At 32.1% G+C, this 26,901-nt stretch overlaps 2 protein-coding genes and 1 long non-coding RNA gene across 5 annotated transcripts; 2 read left to right on the forward strand and 1 right to left on the reverse strand.

Annotated features, from left to right (window-relative positions):
- Nucleotides 1-1,122: 1,122 nt before the first annotated feature.
- Nucleotides 1,123-4,974, forward strand: LOC122605509. 2 transcript variants are annotated; one of them, XR_006324627.1, is made up of 3 exons: nucleotides 1,123-1,588; nucleotides 2,427-2,507; nucleotides 3,573-4,974. It is a non-coding gene; the product is annotated as an uncharacterized LOC122605509 (long non-coding RNA). The 2 variants fall into 2 exon arrangements; XR_006324628.1 differs by having other exon boundaries at nucleotides 2,431-2,507.
- Nucleotides 4,975-5,178: 204 nt separating this feature from the next.
- Nucleotides 5,179-14,265, reverse strand: LOC122603928 (pectin acetylesterase 9). 2 transcript variants are annotated; one of them, XM_043776785.1, is made up of 12 exons: nucleotides 13,901-14,239; nucleotides 13,744-13,826; nucleotides 9,451-9,580; nucleotides 7,509-7,588; nucleotides 7,293-7,379; nucleotides 7,069-7,193; nucleotides 6,738-6,798; nucleotides 6,591-6,647; nucleotides 6,430-6,507; nucleotides 6,256-6,361; nucleotides 6,020-6,168; nucleotides 5,179-5,602 (listed from the first exon to the last, which is right to left on the reverse strand). In XM_043776785.1, exons 1-12 carry the CDS (start codon nucleotides 14,028-14,030, stop codon nucleotides 5,474-5,476), a joined length of 1,215 nt encoding a protein of 404 aa, XP_043632720.1. In that variant the 5' UTR covers nucleotides 14,031-14,239; the 3' UTR covers nucleotides 5,179-5,473. The 2 variants fall into 2 exon arrangements, 1 of the variants encoding a protein (XP_043632720.1); XR_006324509.1 differs by having other exon boundaries at nucleotides 5,515-5,602; nucleotides 6,020-6,161; nucleotides 13,901-14,265.
- A 2,980-nt stretch (nucleotides 14,266-17,245) lies between these two features.
- On the forward strand, nucleotides 17,246-23,365 carry LOC122603159 (cleavage and polyadenylation specificity factor subunit 2). The gene is made up of 18 exons (XM_043775788.1): nucleotides 17,246-17,486; nucleotides 17,569-17,737; nucleotides 18,251-18,347; nucleotides 19,296-19,422; nucleotides 19,505-19,620; nucleotides 19,729-19,823; nucleotides 19,967-20,118; nucleotides 20,200-20,257; nucleotides 20,348-20,455; nucleotides 20,590-20,830; nucleotides 21,267-21,448; nucleotides 21,555-21,647; nucleotides 21,797-21,895; nucleotides 22,013-22,144; nucleotides 22,230-22,274; nucleotides 22,583-22,750; nucleotides 22,935-23,009; nucleotides 23,097-23,365. Exons 1-18 carry the CDS (start codon nucleotides 17,338-17,340, stop codon nucleotides 23,196-23,198), a joined length of 2,208 nt encoding a protein of 735 aa, XP_043631723.1. The 5' UTR covers nucleotides 17,246-17,337; the 3' UTR covers nucleotides 23,199-23,365.
- Nucleotides 23,366-26,901: the final 3,536 nt, after the last annotated feature.

Raw genomic sequence — 26,901 nt, forward strand, 5'->3', positions numbered from 1 at the left:
TGGTATAATTTAATTTAATGTAGCCGTCATGCGTATTTATAAATTATATACTAAAGCCTCTTGATGAAACGTACAACCGCAAGAAAGAATATATCGATGACGATAATTATCTTCAAAACAATTTCAAAGCTTCTTAATTGAAACGTACAGCGGCAAGAAAGAATATATCGATGACCATAAAGATCTTCAAAACAATTTCCACCATATTAAATATCCTAATCTTAATTAATCTATTATCTAGAGTTGAATTAACAATGGAGGCGCATTAGTAAATAGAACACCATACATTAATGATGCTAAGTCTTTAATGGAGGCTTGATCAAGCGTTAATCCAATTTTGGTGGATTGACAAGAAAACCTAATGCAGTTGCGTGTTATTTTAAAGATTACATTATATTCACGAAGACAGCATAACGTGATTATATAAGCAACGTAAAACAAGAAAAAGTTATAAAACGGTTATACATACAATAAATCATGTGACTACCTTTTAATAATGTAAAAGATAATCATATGCCCGCAGGGCTAGAGCCGGAAATATTATCAAAACGATAAATATTAAAATGGATATTTATGTGAAGTTTTATATGAATCAAGTTAAAAATTAATAATAATATAAATAAAAAATTTAGAAAAAAATACTCAAAATGCATACAAATTAATACTCGTAATTTATAGTCGAGGGATCAAATCCTCTTAGCATTTACTCGTATAAGTTTGTAGCTTATATAATAGTAACATGGGAAGAAGAAAAATAAGTTTGGTAAATGTTCTCGGTTAATTCGTGTTCTTTAAGCGAGTGTGTCAAATGGTTAAAAAGTTTTCTACTTGTGTGGCTTCTTTTTCAATTGGTGAATGTTTGAATATGAAAAATGCGCGCAGGTTTGTTGAAAGGTCTTAGCTATGTTATAACCACTAATACTAGGACCTGGATTCGATCACGGGAGAACAAATATGTGAGTGTTAACTAGGTATCCCTTATGCTTTTAAAAAAATTGTGTACAATCTAGTTAAAAATTATTGAGTTAAATAAATGTTTGTACAATTTTCAAATCAAATCAAAATAATCTATATAAAAGCAAACACCCCTCGAATAGAAAATCATAGGAAAAGTGGATACACATAACTAACTTTATTCATACGAAAAGCGTGACAACAATTTAAAATAAAAGAAAAAACATAAATTAAACACATTCACATGCAATAACCACACCTTCATTTCTATAGGAATAACTTGTTAAACCATACATCTCCCTCATCACTCAATATTCATTAGTCCCCCCAATCCCAGCTAGCTTGCTATATATATATAAGTCCAACAATATCGATCCTTGATGAAAAAAAAAATAAGAAGAAGAAAGCTAGATTGTTTGTTGCAGCAGGTGGAAGCTTCCAAAGGGATCGCATTGATCCATTCTATTAAACTTGCGGCAACATATATGCTATATATATTGTTCTGATCAATTGATAATTTGGATCATGTGATCTCTTTGGAAGTTTCCATCCATGTCGCTGCATGTTTTCACCTCGATTCATGATCATTATTCTTTTTTTTAATTCCTTCAGCTAGTTTCAATTTGATTTAAAGGTATAGTAGTTCTACCTAGTATGCCTCTTACCAGATATTTAGTTCTCATTCTATAATTACCGTAAGTAGCATGGTTGGACCAAGTATTTAACATTACTAACTACTCTAGATACAGAGATCATGAGTTCAATTTTTCACCTCATGCAAAGGCATGAGGTCTTTCTCTAGAATTGTTCTAAAAACAGTCTTTCTGTTATTGCGTGTAAATATATGTATGTATGTATGTGTGTGTAAAACTGCTAGGAATATTCGAAGTCTTAATCTCAACCTAATCACAGAAGTTAGGTGATATTTAGACACGACAAACATTTTTCTTGATGTTATAGTTCAATTGTCTGATTAATTATTGATTAATGTTAGTATTATTTTTTACTCAGTGAAGTTATTTTATATTTTATTTTTATTGTTTGGCAGAAATTTCTTATGAATGCACTTTCTTTACTCACATATAGCTTTGGGTAAAGATAAAACTATCTAAATCACATCTCTCTCATACACCCTATTCATGCCGGAATTGGATACATACCTTATCTATAATTAGTTAGAATGATATCTTATCAGTTCGAAAATGGCAACATTCGTAATCAAATAGTTACGCACCCATTTTTGTTTTGGCATTCCAATCTGCATCTTTCGTCTTTTGTATTTTGTTGTTGCTCTTGAATTTTTATATAAAATAAACATAAAAGTATACATGTACTCCCGTTAAGTTAAATTTATAGTCATTTTTATCTTGAGGTACCATTTTTCTAAGGTTAAGTTCTACTCTAATTTATATGGCATTATATTTTTGTTCATTTACTAATCCCATTAAAATTGTCTATTTTGTTGAACCTAGCTAGAAGCATACATGTATAATGCGGCAGTGATGGCAATGATGGTAACGATGTGATTATTAATATCAGAGTAAAGAAATAATGTAAGTTATTTTAAAGATTGGAATATATTTGTAAATAAGTAATTGTTACTTGGGCCGTGAAATAGTCTCAAGCCCAACGTTTTTTTTTTTTTTAATCTTCGGCCAAAAGTCCAACACCCATATTTGGGCCGACACAAAACAGACTTCACCAACGTTGGAGCCTTAATAGAGGTTGTAAGCCTGTAATCAATAGATCCTATGTTTGCTGCCAGCCATAGGATCGAATCGAGTTTTGTTTGAACCTTACGCACGGCTTGGAATAATATACAACCCAAATTCTTACAAAAAAGTAAAATCTTTTCTCAAGTGCTAGCTTTTTCTTTTCGTTCAAGTATTATTATTCGTAGTATTATAAAATCATCATTTAAGTTTACATATTATTTGCTCATGTTAGTAAATGCATATGTTGAATATGGACGTGATATACAAGTTTATAACAGGAAAATAAATAACGAACAAAGATGATATCGCTTGGATTATTTCATAAATCGTGTAGTCACTATCAGATTAAACCTATTTGTGGATACTATACACAAATGATTTAATCGGATTAGATGTGAAATGTACAAGAACGGAACTTGGATATTTTCGTATTGAGAATACAAGAGAGAAAGACAGAACCAGTACATCCTTTTTGTGAAAGGGAAAAATATATAGATAAAAGTAGGAACTTATGACTATCTAGAACTAAAAACCGTCCATAAAAACCGTTCCATCCTTGTCCTTAACTCGTTAATAATTAATAATAAAATTATCTTGGTCAACGGGTCAATCTAATATAGTTAGTTATATTAAATAACCAACAACATATGCCAGATTGTTAATTTTATTTTTATGGTTTTGGCTCCTAATTCATTAAAGAGAAAAGTGTAATGGGGCTGTTATGCATCCAACTTGAGTGAAAAATCCTTACATACCAATATTTTAATATTTTGTATAAATGTTTGGCTCCCATGATTTTTATGGTTTAAAAAAGGTATGTGAGGGGTTTTTTACCCAACTTAGGTGTCTGTAATTAAGACTATATCGATCGACCTGAGGTTAAGTGTTTTCTGTTTGTAACAGATCGATAAAGAAACAATTATATATGATGTATTCACAAAATAAAAAAGCGAACAACAAATATGATGATGATCATCATCCCAGACGAGGTGTTATTAATTAAGCAACATATTCATTCACTTACCAGCCAGACAAGTTGCTCGGATGAGGTCCCTATCTAAAACCTGGAATTCCCTCTTGTCTCATTCCTCCTTCATCGAATCTCATCTCATTCGTTCCAAGGATACCAACAATGAAATCCTCATGGTGTTTGAAGACTCACTACATTCCGAAAAGAGACCATTCACAGAGCACACGATTACCTCAGCTCCTCTCAAACGGATGATGTCCAACTCACTAATTCAGTCAAAGTAGTCCATACGAGTAGCAACTCCAACTCACCTTATGGCACTGTTGTTGGTTTAACATGCCTTTATGGTACGGGAGGAGTTAAGATTTGGAACCCTTCTCTCTCAGCCTTAATAGTTCTCCCACCATCTACTATTCTTCGTTTGGACAATGGCAATGATTGTCATTCCTCTCTCCGCTTCGGTTTTGATCCCAAAACGAATGACTACAAAGTTTTCAAGCTTAGATTTTATTTAGACGATCATGACATATATGACTTTCAAATGGCTTCCCGCGGAGGTGTTCAGTTTTTGGGAAGCAATTGCCGAAAGCTTTCCATCCAATGTTCCAACTGTTCAAACGATGCCCAATAGGAATGAAGTTTTTGTAGATGGACATGATGGCCGTCTTCATTATCTTTGTACTAGTGTTAATAATGATCGACAAACAATAGTGGCCTTTGATTTGGGTGATTGTGTTTATAGGATGAACGAGCTGGCAGTTTTGTCCCAAAAGCCTTGTGTAATGTCATGTGTTGCCAATGTTGGTTGCGAGGTGTGGGTGATGGAAAATTACGGGGTGGCTACTTCGTGGGTGAGACGCCATGTAATTCCAAATTGTGATGCTGATCATATTGTTCCAGTTGGATTCACTTTAAACAATCGGTTCCTGTTTAGACATGGTATATATTCATCTATCATTGTTCGATACAGAAACATCAAAATATAGTTGTTTTAAGGGTGTCACATTTAAATGTCAACAGGAGGATGGTGTGGATCCATATTTCCTCCAAGTCAAAGTTGTTCAATATGTTGACAGTCTTGTTTGGGTAACACCCTCTAACTGGGCCTATAATGATGTCTCATCACAAACTGAAAAGAAGCAACACTTATTGGATGGTTAATGACCAACACTACAAGAGGCAACACTTATTGGATTTCTGCTTTTTTTTAGAACGACTTGATTTAACAAAAGTGTTGATCAATTTCTAGTTTATTACTTCAGACACTATTTCAATTCGTTAGCGTTATGTATCAGCAACACTTTATTTTGTTGTTTAATTATCTGTAGTATACTATGTCTGAATTGCGCACGTACTGAGAAGTTTTACATTCGTTTAATAATCTTAATTTTGGGCTGCAACATTGTTAATAATCTTAATAAATTGTTGAAAATCTAATAAATCTTGCATTTTGGCAAAATAAATGAAAAATGTCCAAGTATAAATAGCTGTATAGCGTGTATTGCCTAGTCTGAAGCACAATGATAATCTAAAAGAATATGGTATTCAATGCTTACAAACCAATTCCATTGATGAGAAGTATACATATTTCTTTACAACATTTTGTGCTATTGAGAATGAATGATAGAGTTTAGTTTGTGTATCTTAATTAGTAATCCATGATTACTATCTACTCATAATTTGTATCTGGGTGAATTGTACAACCTGCAGGCTGCAACTAACAATTTTCCAGCAGCAGGAGAAGTTTCCAAGTTCCTTTCCTTGGCGTATATATGTCCACTCTACATGTATTTAAAAATTTTGATTTTGTGCTTAAGCAAACTATATATCTACACTATGGATGATCTTCAGTGAAGACAACACCTATGAGATTATGACAGGTAGTGTCACACGGATAGGGGCAATCCACTTTCTTAGAAACGTTTCTGCCAAAGTACCAGTCGCCAACTGATTCTGCAATTGTCTATACAATGGTTGAAATTCAAATTGTATTAGCTCATTTGGTCTAGTAAACTTAGACTTACTACATGTGTCAAAATGGGTGGGTTTTGTATCATATCAATACATGCAACTATTTGTATGAATCGGGTTCTTGATTGCAAATAACTTTTTGTCCAAAAAGATTTTTACGTCAACCATCAATTATGGTTATAAGAATTTTGATGGAGTATTTCACTAGTATTTTGGTTCATTTATTGCAATGATTTAGACACTGTTACATATTAATGAGGTTACACATTAACAGTTCACTTTGTAGGAGTTGTGACCCATTTAACATGTGAGAGACAAAACATACCCCGCATAAACACATTCATAAGCTTATGGGTCAATATTGGTACCTAACGTATTCACTTATAAAGATCTAGTAGAAATGACGAACCTCGTTATACATTTGTGGGGAGTCTAGTGCAAACCAGGTATCTTGTGACTCACTTTGGCAGTGAGCAAAACATGAGTTTATAAACATCCCTCCTCTTGGTGAATTGAGCAAGAATGACCTAAGAGCCATAAGCATCTCAACCCTGAAAGCTAAACAATCGTTTATGTAGAAATATTAGAGTGTTCGTGGATATTGATGACTTCCATAGATTAAAAATTATACAAACAATCACAAACCGTGCAAAACTCTTATTTGGTCTGGGTGACATGCTGTTGGATTTAATTTGCAACGATTCCAACGTCCACGTGGATCGGCGGATGGTGGAACTAATATGTGGTGAAACTGTATGAAAAACGGCTTAATAATCTTGGTATGAAACTCACTAGACATATTAACAAGATATATCTTACTTGGTATACATCATATGCAGAGTTTAAGATGAAAAGTGGTGGTGTGATGTACTTTAGTAAGTACTGTGGGAAGATGCACTGTAAAACAATTGACAAATGTCAAAATAATGCCCAAAAACGTTAAGAAAATAAAAACTGAAGGAAGTGAAAATTCACTAAACTTGTTTGGGATCACTGATAGAACTTGTGCAGTTCTCATCCAGATTTTTTTCTATTCCCTGTCAAAAGTTTTCATATACTTGAATCATGCCAATTCAAAGGTACTATCGATGAAATGAAATGCGACTTATTCTCAACTGCTGGTGTACCTGTAAAGTGACAAGATCTTGAAAGAAAGTTCTCTGGGTATGGTTCATGGTAATGTCTGGTCTGCATTCGAAAATCAAAAGGGGAGAATAAATATGTTAGGAGTCGGCAAGTGATATATATAAGAGATGAAAATCTGAGCATAATGTACTACTCATCGATTCAGATTACTAATGTCTAATATAAAAGTTTAACATTAGTTATTTATTAAAAGTTTACTAAAAACAGTTTGTAGGTTAACTCAACCCGTATGGGCCTCTGTAGACCCATACTAAGGTAAACCAACCCGCCCATACTGCCATCTGTATATAAGTACTGTAGTTTAGAACATACGCGTCTAAGAAAAATCCAGCGTCACCCAGGCATTTGACAGCTGTAGTATCTGGTAGATAACTCGTGAAGTTATTGCAATGCAAGTAGGATGCTAAACCCCCAGCTGAACACCCAGAAAGCAAAGCCTAAAATAATTGAAGTGGATACAAAGAATCTGTACCATGAGATCATTAAACATGGATGAAGTGTTTTCTCGGGTTTTTTGACTTTGTATAGAATTATACCTTGTTAGCTGACCCCAAACCTTTTGGTAGAAGGTCTTCAATGATTGCTTCCCAAATCCGTTGTCCTCGGAAAAAAAGTACCAAAGTCTGTATTTCATATTACATGATGAAAACATTAGATTGTTAATGTTATGCAGTTTGTAAATGCTAAGAAAGAAATGACAATTGCATATGATAAAAGTCAAGTGTTTAGCCATATCACTCGTAATTACCTACCCCATTATCGAACTTAGAATCTCCAGCAAAAGAACCTCCATCGCAGTATCTAAGCTTCACACGATTCCAATTGTAAAAATCTGTTCAGGTTAGTTACTTAGTTTGTTGTTGTAAGCTTACAGTTGTGTTGAAGCAATAAAAAAAAAAACTTGTCAATTTATAAGTAGAGCATAGATTTATCAAATATGACAAATAAATGAATAATATAACTTTAAGTTAGTTTATGGTTCATATACTACCCCCCAAATCTGTCTAATGTAAATATGAACTACGTATATAAGAACGCATTTCATGTGGATGTGGAAATAACTAATCAGTGAAACGGACCGGTTTCGTTTTCTTAATTATGCAAACAGGCTTTCCTTTTCGGGCTGTGCTTTTACTTGGGCCTCGGTCCTGTTTAATGTTGCTGGCCGTATCAGGTAAGTATGGCTGTGTGACAAATGACTAATAAGTTGTAAGTTATCTACACTCTATAGGTCTTGGATGAGATAGATGTAGTTGGTAAATGACATTGGCTTAAAATTCTAGAAGTAAACTTTGGGGACCATCGACAAAAGTAATTAATATTTCATATGATAGTATGAAAATGGTCGACATGTGACTTAGATAACAATAGCATTGAACTCTTGAGGATTTTAAATATGTCCCTCGTTAATGTATTATATGTATATTCCCATTGGAATGGGTACATCGTACATCGCCAGTTGACCATTTGTCAATTAGATTCTGTATATTGAACATGACTTGCAAAAGCACAATATGAAGTTTTGTCATTTAGGCAAAATGACATTACTACACTTTCATTTGTATTGATGTTTATTTTTTTACTAGTATAGTTAACCAGACAAAAGTGGGGCAAAATTCATGGGTGAAAAGGTTGAAAAAGGTAAAGACAGACAGACACTCGTCCAACCTGCACATATCCAATCAAATAGCTGTCTACAATAATACAACACGTGATTACGACAATTAAAAATAGCACATAGTTATCAGATCTACATAATACGTATATGGTTAAAGTTGGAATTTGTGGTCGATCATTTGGCTTTCAATCATTAGAACATTTCTAACAATTCAACGTTTGCACCTATATTTTTTATTGTCATGTCAGTTTTATATACTAGTTATATGCTCGCGCGATACGAGTATATAAGGTAATGGTGTTGGAATAAACATGATTCGATTCGAGTGATAAAACATCCTCAATCGTCCTGTGGAACCTGTAAGAGCATAAAGCATAATTGATATTGATTTCGGGTTCCCATAACAAGGTGATTGAGTAATAATGGGATGAGTAATTCGGCTGTAACTTGATGCATGAATTTAGAGAGGAGAGACACACGAAAATTAGGGTATTATGTGTGTAGGGATTCATTTAACTTAGGATTAATGACTCTCTATATATAAGGAGAGTATTTATACTTTAAACCCCTTTGGTGTTTAATGTGTGCACCTTTAGTTCTCTTAGTTACAATCACCTAATGGGAAACCCTATACTACGTCTTTAAGAGTAAATAAGCCTATTATATATTTACTAGACATAGAGATTTCAGTTATCGTAAATTATCATATCATGAATGATACATGATCAGTGACGGCCATACTAATGTGGTTGCAACAAATGGTGCGGCAGTGGCGGTGGATGGTGGCGATTATATAGTAGTTGATGTAAAAAAAAGGTAAGGTAGTTATTTTAAGAGTTGAGAGATGTATATAATAAATAATTTCATTAAAGATTTTATAGGTAATTAGATATATATTAGGTTAAGATATTCAAATTAGTAAAGTTAGCGAATAAAGAAGAAAGGTACGTAATTTGGGTATATCTTTTATTTTAGAAAAATAATAATATTTAAATACTCTGTATATTTTATTTTATAATGTGATATAGATATACGGTTGTGAGTAAAGAAAAAAAGGGTGATGAAAGGAAACTTACCCGGATTGCGTGATGCGTTATTACTAAGAATGCCTGAGAAGGTCTCTAACTTGGTCATGAGACGTGTAGATCCACGACGGGTTTGGGCTCTCTCTGCACATGATTCGATATCATTACACCACCCACCACCCTATCATTACCATTTTGTTAGTATAATCAATCGATGTAGATATTAGGGACCCCGCAAATGATACCGGCCTTTAATTTTGTCAGTTTTACACAGGGGCGGATGTAATAGTAAACTACCGGGGGAAATGCCCCTTATAACTTGTAGCCCGAAAATTGATATTACGTGCAGTTCTTCTCTCAATAAGCATGAAAGTTCAGTAATTTACCAAAATGCCCCCACATGAAATTTGAGATGCCTTCGTTTCCTTAACCAAATGCAAAAGTATATACTCCGTATCAATTTATTTTACATTATTAATTTAGTTTGTGTCTAAAAGTGAGCCTTTTATGTATATTGTCTCTTGCTAGTATTTTCACAGATGATGACAAATATTTTTGACCACTTTTTTTTTTACATAATTTCATTAAATTTTTATATTTGTTTTAGTGTTATAAGTTTAATCCTTTATGACTTTAATACATATATTTGATGTCTTAAATTCAATTATAAATATATAACTATTATTTATTTGTCTATGTCCCTTTCTCAAATGACTAAAATTAATAACACTAACTTAAAATCTATCTATATCATTTTGTGAAAAATAAAATTTAAACACTTATCTATATTTAATAAACATAAGCATTTTAGTTACAACCTTAAGTTAAGTTCCGTAGTTATATATCAAAAATATAAAATGAATATTCATTTCATAAGTTCATGAAAAATAATATCATGGAGTTCAATTCAAATAGTGTTTTTTCAAAACAATACCTATATAATGGGAAATCAACGTGAGGATGACCCATCTAGTTTAACATGGTTGTAAATCTCTAAAAGATTTAAGTGTGTTTTTCGTTAACAAAAATTTATAGGGGCATTTTCAAAAATTTTTGTTTGGGGCATCAAAAATCTCATGACCGAATCTGCCCATAACTTATCGTATTTGTGTTACCACCTTTGTCATCTTGCCCTTGTATATGAAAATCCTACATCCGCCTCTGGTTTTACATAACTACAATTATAATAGTAATAATTTGATCAAATAAATAGTTGTGTAATAAACAGTGATTTATGAAACAGTTAGCTTCCGTAAGTTTGAGCTCAACGGTATTTAATTATATATACCTAATTAGATTAAACGGTAAAAAAATTTAGCTATGATAATCATTAGCTAAAATATAAATATAATAATTAAGGATATATTTTACTATGGAAGTTAATAGTAACTTTTGATATAGATGACAAAAGTTTGAACTTTGTGAGTTCAATATTACATAAACAAAGTTAACTCAAAAAATAAGGTAAAATAAGTTTTTCTAAAGGTCATACGATCAAAATATATATATTTTTTTAATATTAACACTTTCAGAAACTTAACTAACATTAGTTTTAAAACATAGAAATTTAAATATTTTAAAATATTATGACTAAACTTTTTTGCTATCTATATCAAAAACTTAACTATATTAATTTTGAAACATATATTTTAAAAGATTATGACTAAATTAATTTTGAAACATATATCTAGATGACAACGTTTTGCAATCTATATCCAAATTTAATTTATATTCATTTTAAAAAATATTTAATGCATTAAATTTTTTTTAAAAGTTGACGATTAACCTTTTGCAATATATCTACATGTCTAGATATACTTGTATATATTATTTATAAGTATTTATATCTTTTAAGTAACAAAAGTATATTTTAGATTTTATTAATGACGATTAGGATATGAGTTGAATATAAATTGAGAAAGATAATTGAAAATATATAAAAAAAATGACACGTATGGAAAAATGCTTAGTTGTCATGATAAGAGGATAGTCACATAGGATTTGAACTATCATCTCTTAGTTATAGATATAGACTTCAATTCGGGGAAAAAATGTTCGGAAAAACCTTTGTCTACAATTTGAAAACATTTTGTTCACCCTTGGTTTAGATCCTGACAGGGGCGGTACTAAAGGGGGACAATGTCCCCCTCAAAGTTTGAATTTTGTAATGTATTTTTTAAAAATTTCTATATGTTTCATTTTGCCCCCTTTTAGGTTTATTTTTCATGGATTTTTTTAATTTTGTCCCATCGGAAATTTGTTCTTGGTACCGTCTACAAACAATATTGCATTTGTTCATACTTTTAGGCGAGCGTGAACAAATTAAAAATTTTGTCACACTTTTTAGTGTGTAGAAATATATTGAATTAAAAGTGTATGGAAATTTCTACACACTAAAAAGTGTGTAGAATAAAAGTTCATACTTTTTAGTATGAACTTTCATAATTATTTTGTTACACCTCATTTGTTCACGGTAATTTTTTTAGTTACCGTGGATAAATGGGGTGTGACAAAATAATGATGAAAGTTCACACTAAAAAGTGTGAACTTTTATTTCAAACACTTTTTAGTGTGCAGAAATTTCCACACTTTTAATTCAATATATTTTACTACTAAAAAACATGAAAAAATTTTTAATTTATTCACACTCATTTAAAAGTGTAAACAAATACAATATGATTTGTAATGATCACAAGATCTTATGGTCTCAAGTCCTCAAGTACGAATCCTTCTAATAATGATTCTTGATTATGAAATATGAGTAACTAATAATGGGATGCTTAGTATACATACATACATTAATTTAAAGCAAATCATTGGTTGTAACCCATTAATTTGTGGAATAATAAACAGTAATACTCGTATTAATAATGAACAATCATTATCATTACGAGTATACTATATATAAGAAACGTTTTTAGATAGTGGCATCATAAATGATTGAATATATAATCAATATGAGGTGGATAACGTGGGCTAGCTACCAGTTTCATTTTTTTGTGAAACCTAGCTTAGTTCGTTTCCTTTAGTTAAGTGGAGTAGAGAGCTAATATTGCGTTCCACTAGTTAATTTTGAAGAATTGCAGTTACAACAACGTGGTTATAAAACAAACCCTGCAATATTTAATTAACTTTTCAAACCAATAAGAACATTTATTGACCAACCACCTTCCAATAACATATATAGTTTCGTTTCGACTTTTGTTTATATCGATAAGAAAAATGAATAATCTTTCGAACAAAATAGTCTAAAAATTATTCTAACACTATAAGAAGTTGACATGTGGTATCCACTAATTCTCTTTCTTAATCTTGCCCCTTAATTTTTTCACATGTCATAATCCAATAGTTAAGATGATCTTTAGGCTATTTTGTTAGGATGATTAATCATTTGTCGATCGATAAATATGTTAGGTACATCATGTCGGATTAGCTAGCTAGCTGCTTTGTAAAATATTCTAGCTGGAACATGAGATATTGTTTTTATCCTGCATGTAATATTGTTTTTTTTTTTTTTATTGATTTTGATGTGAGTTAGGTAAATCATGTCCTATAGTTTTTTATGTGTAGGTTGAAAGCATGCATGTGAAATGGTATCGAATTATATACTTGTTCTATACTAAATTTAATTAGCATATCTACATCTACATTATCAATCTCGTAGCCAAGCCTGAAATTTTATGTTTTTTCACATTTTGATATGTCTTATATAGTAAAGTAGCAAACATGCACACACTACACAAACACTACTTATCATCAGTTTGCAGCCATACATATATATATTTCTTCCTTTGGGTCAACCACTTTATCATTATTATTCTTTTAAATGTACACGTACTCTTTTCATAAATGATGTGTTGTTGTGCAATGTGCAATAATATTACCGACCGCTAGACGTTACTGTTTAGCTTCCAAACACATTATTATTATGATGACATTTCGTACTACTGTTACTTTTTGACCTTCAACGTCGACCGACTTGATAAAAGTTGCAAGTCGAAAACTGCAAATTCAACTATAATTCTTTCTAGCTTCTTTTTTTTTTTTTTTAAATCAAAAGTACAGTAATTAATTAAGCCAAATAATATTGTTTAACATGTATCACAACAGGCCGGAAAGGACATAGTTTGCATCGACATATACAACAAAAATAATACTAATTAAGAATATTAAAACCTTATACTCGAGCTATCACTATATAGAAAATTAAAGAATTTGGAAAAAGAAAAAATATATATATATATCTGGAATATGAAAACTGGAAAGTAGTAGCATGGTATTAAAATAATAATAAAGTAGATGGCGAGACAAAAATAGCAAGTAAAAAGGTAAAGTGTTTATTACCTCGAATTGTAAAAGCCAGTTGCGTGCTCCGGCGCCGAATCCTCTATGTATGTGATACGCCGGTAAACTTCCGTCCAAGCAAACTATACATACATATATAATTAGTAATCAATAACAATTAGAAAGTGATGGAAAAATTAAGTATGTGTTGACATACAAGCACCAAGAGCGGGAGCGTTGCGAACGATCGTCATGTTCACAAGAAGACGGTCTTCGGAAGAAACTGATGTTCTGGCGCCGGTCAATATGATGAACAACAACAACGCCATCGTGATAACAAGTGCCATTTTTTGTCAACTTTATTATTAATTCGATCAGTTTTCAAAGAAAGTGATTTGAACTTATTTATAAAGAATATATATATATAAATAATGCAGGAATTTTGGTTTGGTTGGGAAGTGAATAACAATCGGTATATATGACGAAAGAATGTAGGAAAGAAATATGTATTATTGTATATATAAAGTATTCATTCATTTGGGAATGAGAAACGAAGACAAAGGAGATATGGAAACAATGAGAATTTGAATTTAAACTCAGAGATATAATAAAGAGAGAGAGAGAGAGTAAAGCTGAAGGAAGGTTTGGGTTTCGAATCTGGGAGATAGGCGGGGACTGGCAGTGGCAAATTGGTGAAAGATAAGAACGGGCCCGCCAAATGTAGTCTATGGCCTACAGTGACATGGATTGGTGAGTAGGAACGGGCCCAGAGCCATGAGCCCACTTGGTGAAGTAATTTGGATGGAAAGTCAATATTGAGTTCTTAGGTTTGGTATGGTAGTTATCATGCGGTTGGTCTGCCTAACGAAATTACGAATTGCCATTTGATTTGACAAATTTCTATTTCTATTCGAAATAAAAGGAAAATAGCTGTTTTTTATAAAAATTTTAGATTTTGCTGTAATATTAAGTAGGAAATATTTGGAATTCATTTGAACTTTATTCCAGATCAAAATAGATTAATTATACCATCTAATCTAATTAATCATAAGTCTTGTCATTTGCCGTCAAGTTTTTCTTGCCATAGGAAGGTCGTGTGGGATTTTGTTATTGTTTCAATTGTAGAATTCTAGTATATAGTTGGTTGGTGCGTATCTGTTCTTAGTCTCATTGTAGGTGTAAGTATTTCAGTGTCTATACATTATTTGAACTAATCTATACTCCATATTAAAGAAAATACCCCCATGTTGAAAGTTACATGGGGGAAATGTCTAAAATGCCCTTCTATGTAATATTTTCACCTACAAGGCTACAACCCTTTAAAATATTTTCACATACACTATTCTCTTAACATTAATAATTAAATTACACTATCAATCCTTTATTTTTCTAAAATATCTCCATTAACCTTTTAAATCAATTACTTTTATATGAATTATCTATGACACTCGACGTCACATCCACCACCAACACTCGCCTCCACCACCAACACTCGCCTCCACCACCAACACTCGCCTCCACCACCACACCGTCGCCGTCACGACCATCGCCGCATCGCGCGGGTACAATGCTAGTAAAATATAAGAGGTATCGTTCTTTGATATGATTACCATTTTATATCTTTTTACAATACATTTAATGTTCAAATCTCGATAGACAAAATGTTGGAGGCTTACAAGAAAAGGTTCAAGAATTGGTATTGAATATTTGAATGCCCATGGTTAGGATGCATAAACAAAAAAAGCACCGAATCCTCAACAATAGCACGAATTTAAAAAATAAGACCCATTTATCAAAAGTATATATTTATATCCAATTAATAAATTAGCTAAAACTAAATTAAAACTTTCTTACATGCTTTTTACATTACCCATGTATGTCATTTTCGATCTATATAAATTAATTACTGTAAAATTAAAATTACCAATTTGCACTTACCTTTTTATTGTCAAAAAGTTATTGTATATCCATTTATTTCAATAAATATTTAATAATATAGTTTAATATATGCTTTAATAAAATATATTTAAATTATATTATCTTTTTATGTATATTTTTAAAATTTTTTTAAACATTGTTATAGTTTAGAAGCTTAGAAAAAAGAATTGTACTTAGCTCTTTTGACGTCACTATCACCTGTCACCTTTACATTGCCGCTATCATTATCACCGAATCGTACAAACATTTGTCTAATAGATACTGTCTGGTTTAAAGCCCCGATACACGGGGACCTTATCACAAAAAGTTGTTTTATTCGTTCAATTTGATTTTTTTTTAAAATCTTTTCTTGAGACTAAAATAATTGATAACCATTTACTTCTTTCACATACATTGTTTCTTACCATGTTAGTTTAAGCTTCTCATCTATTTCACCATCTTTTTTCTCCTTAATACTTCACCTTTAAATCTAATATCTTATTATACCTCATAATATTCAAATATATCAAATCAAAATCAAACAAATAATACAAACAAAATATAAAAACCTCACTTTTTTCTTTTCCACCATAGTTATATATTTCACCTCTATCGTTTTACTTATTCTTTTCAAACTTTTTATTTTTCTTACCTTCAATCATTCACCTTTTTTTTTTTAATCATTTATTCTCACCCCATCCATTTCAATTTCTTTTTTACAAATGATCTAAACATATACTTTATCAACTTTAGTTTTTCCACCACTTGCAATTTGAAGCTCAAAGAATTATAGTAGATTTCATCCAATTAACGCACATATTCTAAAAACACAACTAAAAGGACTAACTTCAAAATTAGATGTTGAAAGAACATGATTGCCATGTATCGTTGAAACTATTAAAGGCTCAACGCTCCAAACAAAAGTTGTCTTATCGCACGTATTCGAGATCCATTTTCGATGACCAACTAGATTTAGACTCAGATCATTCTTATAATCGTGTGTACTTGTTAAAAACTTCAAAATACGTTAATTATGACTGTCGTACATTACATGGACACAATTTTAGCTTTGATATAAACGAGTTTGAGACAAATTCAACCAAAAACATCAACATAGTATTTGAATTTATCTTTTAAAAAAATGATGAGTGTAACAACACCATCTTGATGTACATTGTCACCCAAATCAGACTTAAAATAAATTATATGCGAATATCAAAGTAATATCGTTTTTACAACACATAAATTCAAGGTGTGTATTTAAATGGGGATGAGAATATAAGGCTGTTAGACATTCAAGTTAGGTGAAAAACCCCTTACATATCTTTTTTTGAACCATGGGCCCATACATTTGTTAAAAATATTAAAAAAATTAGTATGTAAGAAGTTTTTTACTTAAATTGGATGCATTATACTCATTTTTCCCTATTTAATTGATAAATACAGTAAACTTTATTAATGACAGTTGTATAAGTTTTGTTTTTGGGTTGATATAAAGTTACCCCTATAAATGAAAAAGATTGATTTTTGATATGAAAACAGGTTAATGGCTCATTAGAAAAAATACTTGATAAAATTGGAAGGGAAACATGTATTACGCGATATTTCCTCGAATGAATTAAATAAGTAAAGATGTGAGGAGAACCTCTAAATTATTACGAGTAAAATAAACTTTGTTGTTCCGCTGACCTAAAACCCTCTTCCTCCGGTAAAGCCAGTTGAGTTTGAGTAGACATAATGGGAACTTCGGTGCAGGTGACGCCATTGTGTGGAGTATACAATGAAAACCCTTTATCATATCTCGTCTCCATCGACGGCTTCAATTTCCTTATCGATTGCGGCTGGAACGACAGCTTCGATCCCTCCCTCCTCCTCCCTCTTTCCAGGTTTCAAAATATTCCCCAAATTATATATAATGGCAGTTTGATAAAAAATTATCCTTCAATTTTATTTTATTTTTGGTTTCAGGGTTGCGTCAACGATCGATGCGGTGTTGCTGTCACATTCTGATACATTACATCTCGGGGCGTTACCGTATGCCATGAAAAAGTTAGGGCTCTCCGCTCCAGTTTATGCGACTGAACCGGTTTTTAGATTAGGGCTCCTAACTATGTATGATCATTATCTTTCCCGCAAGGTGAATATTCCCCCCCGGGTTTACTTACTTATATATATATTTTTACAGTGAAGTGATAATTATTATATACTTGTACCCCGGGTTTGTAACTGCACAACATAGACACAGTTTTAGTATATCTTTAAAGTTTACGTCGAACGCTGATATCGGGCTGTTTAGGGTTTATATATATATATATTGAGATATGTAGAAGCAAATGATGAGCTAAATGCAACACAACTGATTTGAGATGTATGTGAAATTAACCTATAAAAATCTAGTCAACCGATTATGGTTTTAGTTTTATGTTGCAATAACAGTTTGGAAATCACGCATTTAGGATCGCCTAATCCATTCAGAAAATTTTCCGGTTTTCAACCTTCATATCAATTGTAACTGTTGATTAAAGCTCTAATATCTATTTGATCCATTTTAAGTCTATCGTCTTTGGTTTTCAGTACTCTGATTTTGTGACAAGTGCTTACTTGTATCTAAAGTTTCTGCTACCATTGCTAACTGAATCTATATGTGCAGCAAATATCTGACTTTGATCTCTTCACACTGGATGATATTGATACTGCCTTCCAAAATGTGACAAGATTAACTTACTCTCAGAATTTTCACCTACCTGGTGCGTATTTTACATGCTAATTTTATCACTCCAGAATTGTTTTTTTACCCTTGAAAGATCGAGGTTTTTAAGTTGCAACAACTAGTTGTTCTGATTTATTTCTTGCTGAGGGTGAGTCTACTTATTTTTTATTTTTTTTTGTTGGCTTTATGCTCTATAAGTATTTGTACCATTCGATTCTTTCATTCAAAATTACATGATTGCGGGATCACTGCATAATGACTTAGCCATAAGACTAAGTGTGTATACAGTATACACTTGACAGGCCATGTGTATGACATCCCTCTAAATTTAATATTTTGTTTATTGATATATCTTTTTTCTCTTTGGGCGACTTTTGACCTAATAGCTTTGTTTTTTATATCTTTTTTCACTTTGGGCTACTTTTGACCGCTTCGGCAAAAGATAACTCAAATGTACCTATGCATATGTACAATGGTCAAAGTGCATCGTCTAGTATAGTAATTTATGTAGTTGGCTGAAACAAATTATGGATGAAATATAACTCAAATCTACCCATGCATATGTATGGTCAAACTGAATCCTCTAGTATAGTAATATATGTAGTTAGCTGAAACAAAATATGGATGCCTGTTGAGTGCTCCTGGTGCCATAGGGTGTCTGCTAGAATTGGGTGCAGTCCTTTCTAGGATTTTGTAGAGTTATTTTTTGACTTTGACCGCTTCGGCAAAACATAACTCAAATCTACCTATGCATATGTCCAATGGTCAAATTGCATCCTCTATTTAGTAATATATGTAGCTGGCTAAAACAAAATCTGGATGCCTGTTGAGTGGTCCTGGTGTCACAGGGTGTCTGCTAGAATTTGGTGCAGTGACTTTTAAAGTATTATAGAGTTCTTTAGGAGGGATACACCATTATAAAAGGCCCTTTGCTTGAGTTGATAGCTTTTTGTTGCTAAAATTCCTTGTGAATAATAAATGTCAGGAAAAGGGGAGGGTATAGTGATTGCACCTCATGTTGGTGGTCATTTGCTGGGAGGTACTGTCTGGAAGATAACTAAAGATGGAGAAGAAATCATATATGCTGTTGACTTCAATCATCGCAATGAGAGGTCTTCCAATACCAACTGCCTCCATAATTAGTAAAAATATTTTTTAATAAAGAATGTTCTTACTTGCTGTTGTTTTTTTCAGGCATTTAAATAAGACAGTCTTAGAAAATTTTGTTCGACCGGCCGTTCTTATAACTGATGCATATAATGCTTTGAGTAACCAGCCTTCTAGACGTCAGAGAGATCAAGAGTTTTTAGGTAGTTATTCTCTTAAATATGTTTCATAAGGCATAAGAATATGTACCATTTATACGCTGAACTACACAAGGTAGTATAATGTTTGTCATTTGTTACTGAAATTGTTAGATGCTATACAAAACACTTTAAGAGCCAATGGGAATGTATTGTTACCTGTGGATACTGCTGGCAGAGTAATGGAGTTGCTTTTGATACTCGAGCAGGTCGGTCTTCATTGTTATCTGGGACATATTTCTTGCTATATATCGTATTCATGATCATTTTATTACTAATGGGACGGCTAGTAACCTTAGTATTTTCTTACTATATCTTTTAATATTTTAATGATTTTTTTTTAATGTTGCAGTATTGGGAGCAACATCATTTGACATATCCCATCTTCTTTCTCACATATGTATCGTCGAGCACAGTTGATTATGTCAAGAGTTTCCTTGAGTGGATGAGTGATGCAATAGCGAAGTCCTTTGAGCACACCCGTGATAATGCCTTCCTTCTGAAGTAAGACCATTTCATTGGATGTCGTTACTGGAGTAGTGTCTATAGTGTGAATTTACTTGGAATTTATACATTTAATTGCAGGCATGTTACTCTTTTGATAAACAAGAGTGAACTAGAAAAAGTTCCCGAGGGACCAAAGGTTAGTGAAATTTGTACTTTGTAGGACAAGGTTAGGGTGATGAAATTGTTAAATTACATTTATGATGGCAATGACTGTACTTTTATTTAGGTTGTTCTAGCTTCTATGGCCAGTTTAGAGGCTGGTTTTTCACACGATATATTTGTAGAATGGGCCCCCGATGCAAAAAATCTTGTTCTTTTTACTGAAAGGGGTCAGGTATGTGTTAAATTGTTCTAACATTGAACTGCAATTCTATTATCGTATGCTTTTTCTTCAATTTCTGTACTATAGCCTTCTACCTCTTTTAGAGTAGCATATTTGATTCTCACTACCCACTAATGTATATGTAGTTTGGTACTCGTGCACGGATGCTTCAGTCAGATCCACCTCCTAAAGCTGTTAAAGTTACTTTATCTAAGAGAGTTCCATTGGTTGGAGAGGAGTTAGCTGCGTACGAAGAAGAACAAGAAAAGATTAAGAAGGAGGAGGCTTTGAAAGCCACTCTTGTAAAGGAAGAGGAATCCAATTCTTTGGTAACTGATATTAGTAAAGCTGACCTAATGATCATTGACGGCCATACTCAAGTGGACGGTATGTTATCTTTATTCCTGTTACATAGCTGCCATGTTTCAGCTAACCTTTTATGATTTCTGCTTTGATGTCAAAAGTACTACATATGAAATTTATGAAAATGGAACTGTTACTAATCGGATCAGTCTACATTTTCTTTTCCTTTTCAATAATGTGAAGACCAGACCAGTGAAAAATAGGCCGGGTTGGACTAACTCTTAATTGTTCGTGCTCCTTGAATATTAAAGATTTAAGTGACTAACAGCCAAAACATGGATACAAAAGCTATATCATAAAGCTTTTGTGAATAATACGGCAGTAAGATTTCAAATAGCCAAGATAAAGTAACAGGGATTAGAACTTGGTCAAGCAGTATGAGTTTTGAAGTTATATTAGATCCGGGATATATTTTCTTTTAACTGAACAAAAATTTATAATGTTAATTGTTTCATTGCAGCTGCTGGGTTGCGCGGGGAGGCATACCGGGATGTGCTGATTGATGGATTTGGTCCCCCCTCTAGTGTTGCTCCAATGTTCCCCTTCTATGATCACTCCTCTGAATGGGACGATTTTGGCGAAGTAATTAATCCAGATGATTATGTAATCAAGGATGAAGATATGGACATGGGATTTATGCCTGTAGGTTTAATTTAATACCAGTACCATTGTTACGACTTGTAGAATTGCTTGTGTTACATATGCTTTGGAAAGTTCAAGTGTGATGCTCTTCAGATCATGTGTTTAGGTGGGTGGAGATCTTGATGGAAAACTCGATGAAGGCACTGCGAGTTTGATGCTCGACACAACCCCATCAAAAGTCGTATCTTCTGAACTTACTGTAAGTTTGTTTGTATTTAATACGTTGCAGGAAATTTTACCCCATGTTAGTATCAGTTTGCCTAGCCAACTTAGAATTTACAATACAGCTTTTAACGACTATTACTATTTTATAAAATATATTTGTTATTGATATTTTATCTGTTTCAGGTACAAGTCAAATGTTCCTTGGTGTACATGGATTTTGAAGGGCGTTCTGATGGTCGTTCAATTAAATCAATTCTTGCCCGTGTCGCTCCCTTGAAACTTGTATGAATGTTTTTACATTCTCTTCTTTAATTAGCACTATATTTCCCTGAAAATCCTTTCAGGTGACGTTATTCATGAAGAACGTGCTGTTTTAATGTTAGAACTCATCTTTATTAGGTTTTGGTGCACGGATCAGCCGAGGCCACTGAACATCTGAAGCAACACTGTCTGAAAAATGTTTGTCCCCATGTATATGCTCCTCAAATTGAAGAAACAATTGATGTCACATCAGATTTGTGTGCTTATAAGGTACACAAGAAACTTATTGGATGTTATATTGGACCAGTAATCTTAAACTATGATATTTGATTTGGTTTCTTCATGCCAAAAATAGGGACGACTCTCCGAGAAACTGATGAGCAATGTCCTGTTTAAGAAGGTGAGTATCGATGCCGTTAGCTGCTTTGGACATTTGTTTATCCTTTTCAATAGAATTTTCACAAAAAATGAGGTCCATTTTAAAAACTTCAATCTTAAACTTGTATTTATCTCTTCCGATTTTTAAAATTGAGCTATGTATTTTTCTTTTACAACTTTCAATATATTAAGTTCTGTCATAATTTATTTTTTGACCAACTTAGTCCTAATACATAAATTAATTTGGCATTCACAAGTCAAAATTTTTAACTGGAGGCCCTAATGGGACTGTAATGCATTATCTGATCTCTCACTATCTCTTCGCTGCAGCTTGGAGATTATGAAATAGCCTGGATTGATACTGAGATAGAAAAGACGGCAGGTGGCATGTTATCTTCACTCCCCCGTTCAACAGTAGCTCCTCCTCACAAGTCGGTACTTGTTGGAGATCTAAAAATGGCAGATTTCAAGCAATTCCTTGCTGGAAAGGGTATCCAGGTACTTGGTTCTCATTTTTGCGATGCAATCAATTTAGAGGTGGCAAAGTGGACGGTTGGGCAACAGCTTAGAATGGGTTTGGGTCATAATGACCTATATGGGTCAACTTCAGAACAAATAAATTCCTGATATACTTTAATGTAATTGGTGGTTCATGTTATGCATATTTTAATCACCATTTCAGGTTGAATTTGCGGGTGGGGCATTGCGTTGTGGGGAGTACGTGACGCTGAGGAAAGTCGGCGGTGCCAGTCAGAAGGTTTGTAAAGCAATCTAATGATGAAATAACATTCTGATGTATAAACTATATCGCGAACTAATTCGCTTTCTTAAATCGTTGAATTAGGGTGGTGCTGCTACCATCCAGCAAATAGTTATCGAAGGTCCGGTATGTGAGGAGTATTACAAGATCCGAGAACACCTCTTTTCACAGTTTTATTCACTTTGATGTTAGTTTCATGTTATTTTGTAGTGGGAAAACAGAATTATGTTCTTGTAATAGTTGTCAGAGTCTACAGGTAGGATCTTAAAATGGCAGCCCTCGTACCAATTTTGAACACAAATACGCATTGTAACCTAGAGTTTGTGTAATGAAATGTCGAAATTTATTCCAAATTTAATATGTTTTATCTGTGTATCTCGATATATCTAAAAAGAATTAATCAAAGTAAGGTGGTACTGGTAATAAACTAATAATAATGCCAATGATTTAATGAACTATAATCTTTCACATTCATTCACATGCTTATCTACATCTAATCATATTGAACAACACTTTTTCACACAAAATCACACTAAAGCATGAACCTATTTATTATAAATTAAATATATTTAAAATAAAATTACATTTTAAAAAGGATATATTACACTTCGAAATTATCTATAAATATAAATGAAGGAGTGAAATAAATGATTCGGTCAAAAAATGAATTGTTTGAAGAGGATATAATTGTTACTTTGTTAGTAGGATAATGATATGGATAAGTGATGAATTGTAGTGTATGTTAATTGTTTGAAAATGATTAAAACATACTAAATCTTAGACATAAAATATTCTAGAGTCCCACAACAATATATGAATCAAGCTTAGCTAGCCAACTAAGATAGATACTGCAATCATCAATTTCCAACCTACCCATAACACACACGACAAACTTTGTTAGGTTTCCTACAATGAACCAAAAGGCTATTCTTCATATGAATATATTACGACTGAAAATGTCCTCTATCAGATGGTTTACGTTTTACCATGTAATAAAAAAGGGCATGGTTCATTGAATTCCTGAACGTGACACTTTACTATGTAAATAAAATCTTCTTACTTTCTTTTTAATTATAAAAGAGGACCTTAAAATAATTTTTAAAAAAATCACAACCATTAAATGAAAAGTAAAATTGAATTTTAACCTTTGGATTATATTGCTTACATTATCTATCATATTTAGATTAATATACTAAATTATTAATATGCTAAATTAGTAAATACTAAATTATATTACATATTTACGTTTAATGATATTTAATGCATGTATGTATTGATGACTAACTCCAAAGACATTATTGGTTGAATTTTTAGTTAATTGGCTATTTATTACTAAATTGAAAGTATTTAAAAACCTAATACCCGACATATGAAAAAACCATACTTTTAATTTAACTTTTTTTTTAACATCAATACATTGCCACGAATGATATATTACCAAATTTGAAGCATTTTTGGCCACTTTCTAAACAAATATCTTTTGCAATGCATATAAATATGTATTAATACTCAGAAGAATATCGTAATCCACATATTAAGTTTTGATAAATTAACTCGTCATAATCATATGACAATTTGAGGATAAAACTACCACATGGATAGTTACCTACTTGGTAGTATATGAACCATAATATATGAGACAAAGTACCTACAAGTTACCACGATATGATGATGAGGGTAGTAGGTCATAGGATGATGAGGGTAATAGGACATAGGAGGTTATATGTCATAGAGTGTGATAGCCAAATACCTTAGTCGTACGGGCTCCGCCCTCAGAAAAATTCGTCGATAGTATATCGAACGACATATCTAATAAAATAATTTTAAGAACACCCATATAAATTTTATAAACTATCGATGTACGGTTTTTGAGATAAAAGATTTTGAATGAATTAGATGAATAAAATGATTTTTGGAGAAGAGAGAAATGAGTGGTTGAGATGTATATAGATATATTGTAGATTATGCATTAATAGTAGTACATTGTTGAAAAGTTGAAAAATTTTGGAAGGAACAAATAATTTATAATGTAGTAGAGATAGAGATAGTATAGATAAACCAATATTAATACAATTAGTAATTAAAATGAATTAAGATAAACATAAACGAAAGAATCGTCAAAACAATACAAATAAATAGTTCGTAATTGGGTGGTAGAGTCTTTGGCCTATTGGGGAGAAAACCAAGTTTTCAAACTTTGACAATGGTGTTTATTTGGTGTATTTAAATAGTTAATGATAGTTTAGAATTTATTTTTTTAAAAAAAGAGTTAGTAATTATTAATGATGGTGGTTTAGATATAGGTAGTCTTTGTATGAGGGTTTGACTTTGATATACTCAGGTTAGGGAGCAGGGTTTACCTCTACAAAACATTTTTGAATAATAATATCATTAAATCTCAATATGTTTGATTTATAATTATTAATAATATTATGATAAAAACTTAATGTTTTTATCCCGCATATTACGCGGGAAAATAATCTAGTTATTTATATAAGAAGTAAGAGGGACATCAACTCTATTCATTGTGTTTCAATATTATTATGGTAAAATTTTATTTTATTACGGAGCATTTCAATATTATCATGGTTTATAAGATATCTACCAAAATAAATAAATAGGGATATTTTTTAGTACTAGCTAATCAACCCAAATTCAATCCGGACATTTTAAATAAAATTTTAAAGGAAAAAAAAAATTCTAAAAGAAAGTATATAGAATTTTGTTATTGGTATATTCTAACTTGATTGGAGATACTAAACTGATTAACACAATAGATATATGAGTACCTATTACATTAACAAAACATAAAAATACATTTCATTATATTATATAGAAAATAATTTTTTTTTATTCAAACTAAACATTTATAATAAACAGTGAACTATGTATCTTTAAAAATATTACTAATTAAATATGAAAAATAAAAACCCTTTGAAAAAAGTGTAGACTTGTGACATCATATATTTTTCTAAATATAGTTTAAGAAGATAATTCTCTTTTATTAAATATAAAAATAAAGATTTGCTTAGTAGTTTCTTTTTTGGATTTTGGCTCAATTTTGAACAGTTAACTAAAAGGTTGTACATTCAAGTTTCAATGAAAGTAGACGGTTTTGTGTTCAACTATCTTTGTTGATTAATCGATTGATTGATTGTTTGATTAACGTATTGACTTGTTGCTTGGTTAATTATGCTTCCGTTTATGAATACTTGTTGTGGTTTGGATAATTATACATACATGGAAGACGATTATACTTTCAATGAGTAGTAGATGTGGTGGGAAGGCTGTGGGTGACCCTATATATAAACATCAATGATTCCTTGAAAGTAGAATCGTAAGAAGTGTATGTGCATGGTGTTGTTGATTGATGGAAAACGTTTTGATAAGGATCGGGACATAGGATCTTGCATGATAGTATTTCCCCTTAACGTATTATAGATTTGTTTTTGTATGCATGTAATTGAGATAATGAGTAAGTCCACGATTAGTGGCATAACGTAATGAGTAAGTCCACTATTAGTGGCATACCGTAATGAGTAAGTCTACGATTAGTGGCATAACGTAATGATTAAGTCCACGATTAGTGGCATAACGTAAAGTCCATGTTGATGGCATAACGAGTAAGTCCACATTGCGTGGCATGACGTTGTTGTTAACGATATTGTTTAACGTGTATTTTGTGTATGAATGTTTAGTTGTAACGTAATGTTGATATAACGTTTTTTTTATCGTATGGATGATGAGGTAAGTAACTTCATCCTTGTTTATTGTTAACGGTTGTTATCCCGACACTTGTTTCTTTTTACATGTCCCTACGAACTCACCAACTTTATGTTGACCCGTTTTAATACACTTTTCAGGTAAACAGGTTTGCTCCAGGACATAT

Source organism: Erigeron canadensis, chromosome 6 (genome assembly GCF_010389155.1).
Source record: "Erigeron canadensis isolate Cc75 chromosome 6, C_canadensis_v1, whole genome shotgun sequence".
NCBI classification, from domain to species: Eukaryota; Viridiplantae; Streptophyta; class Magnoliopsida; order Asterales; family Asteraceae; genus Erigeron; species Erigeron canadensis.

Excerpts from the sequence above, each read along its gene's own strand:
- LOC122603159 (XM_043775788.1), top strand. The coding sequence starts at position 17,338 with ATGGGAACTTCGGTGCAGGTGACGCCATTGTGTGGAGTATACAATGAA. Across the intron at positions 19,621-19,728 it reads GAGAGATCAAGAGTTTTTAG|ATGCTATACAAAACACTTTA; the intron begins GTAGTTATTCTC and ends TGAAATTGTTAG. Across the intron at positions 20,456-20,589 it reads TTTTTACTGAAAGGGGTCAG|TTTGGTACTCGTGCACGGAT; the intron begins GTATGTGTTAAA and ends ATGTATATGTAG.
- LOC122603928 (XM_043776785.1), bottom strand. The coding sequence starts at position 14,030 with ATGGCACTTGTTATCACGATGGCGTTGTTGTTGTTCATCATATTGACC. Across the intron at positions 13,827-13,900 it reads CGCTCCCGCTCTTGGTGCTT|TTTGCTTGGACGGAAGTTTA; the intron begins GTATGTCAACAC and ends ATGTATGTATAG. Across the intron at positions 6,648-6,737 it reads AAGATCTTGTCACTTTACAG|GGAATAGAAAAAAATCTGGA; the intron begins GTACACCAGCAG and ends AACTTTTGACAG.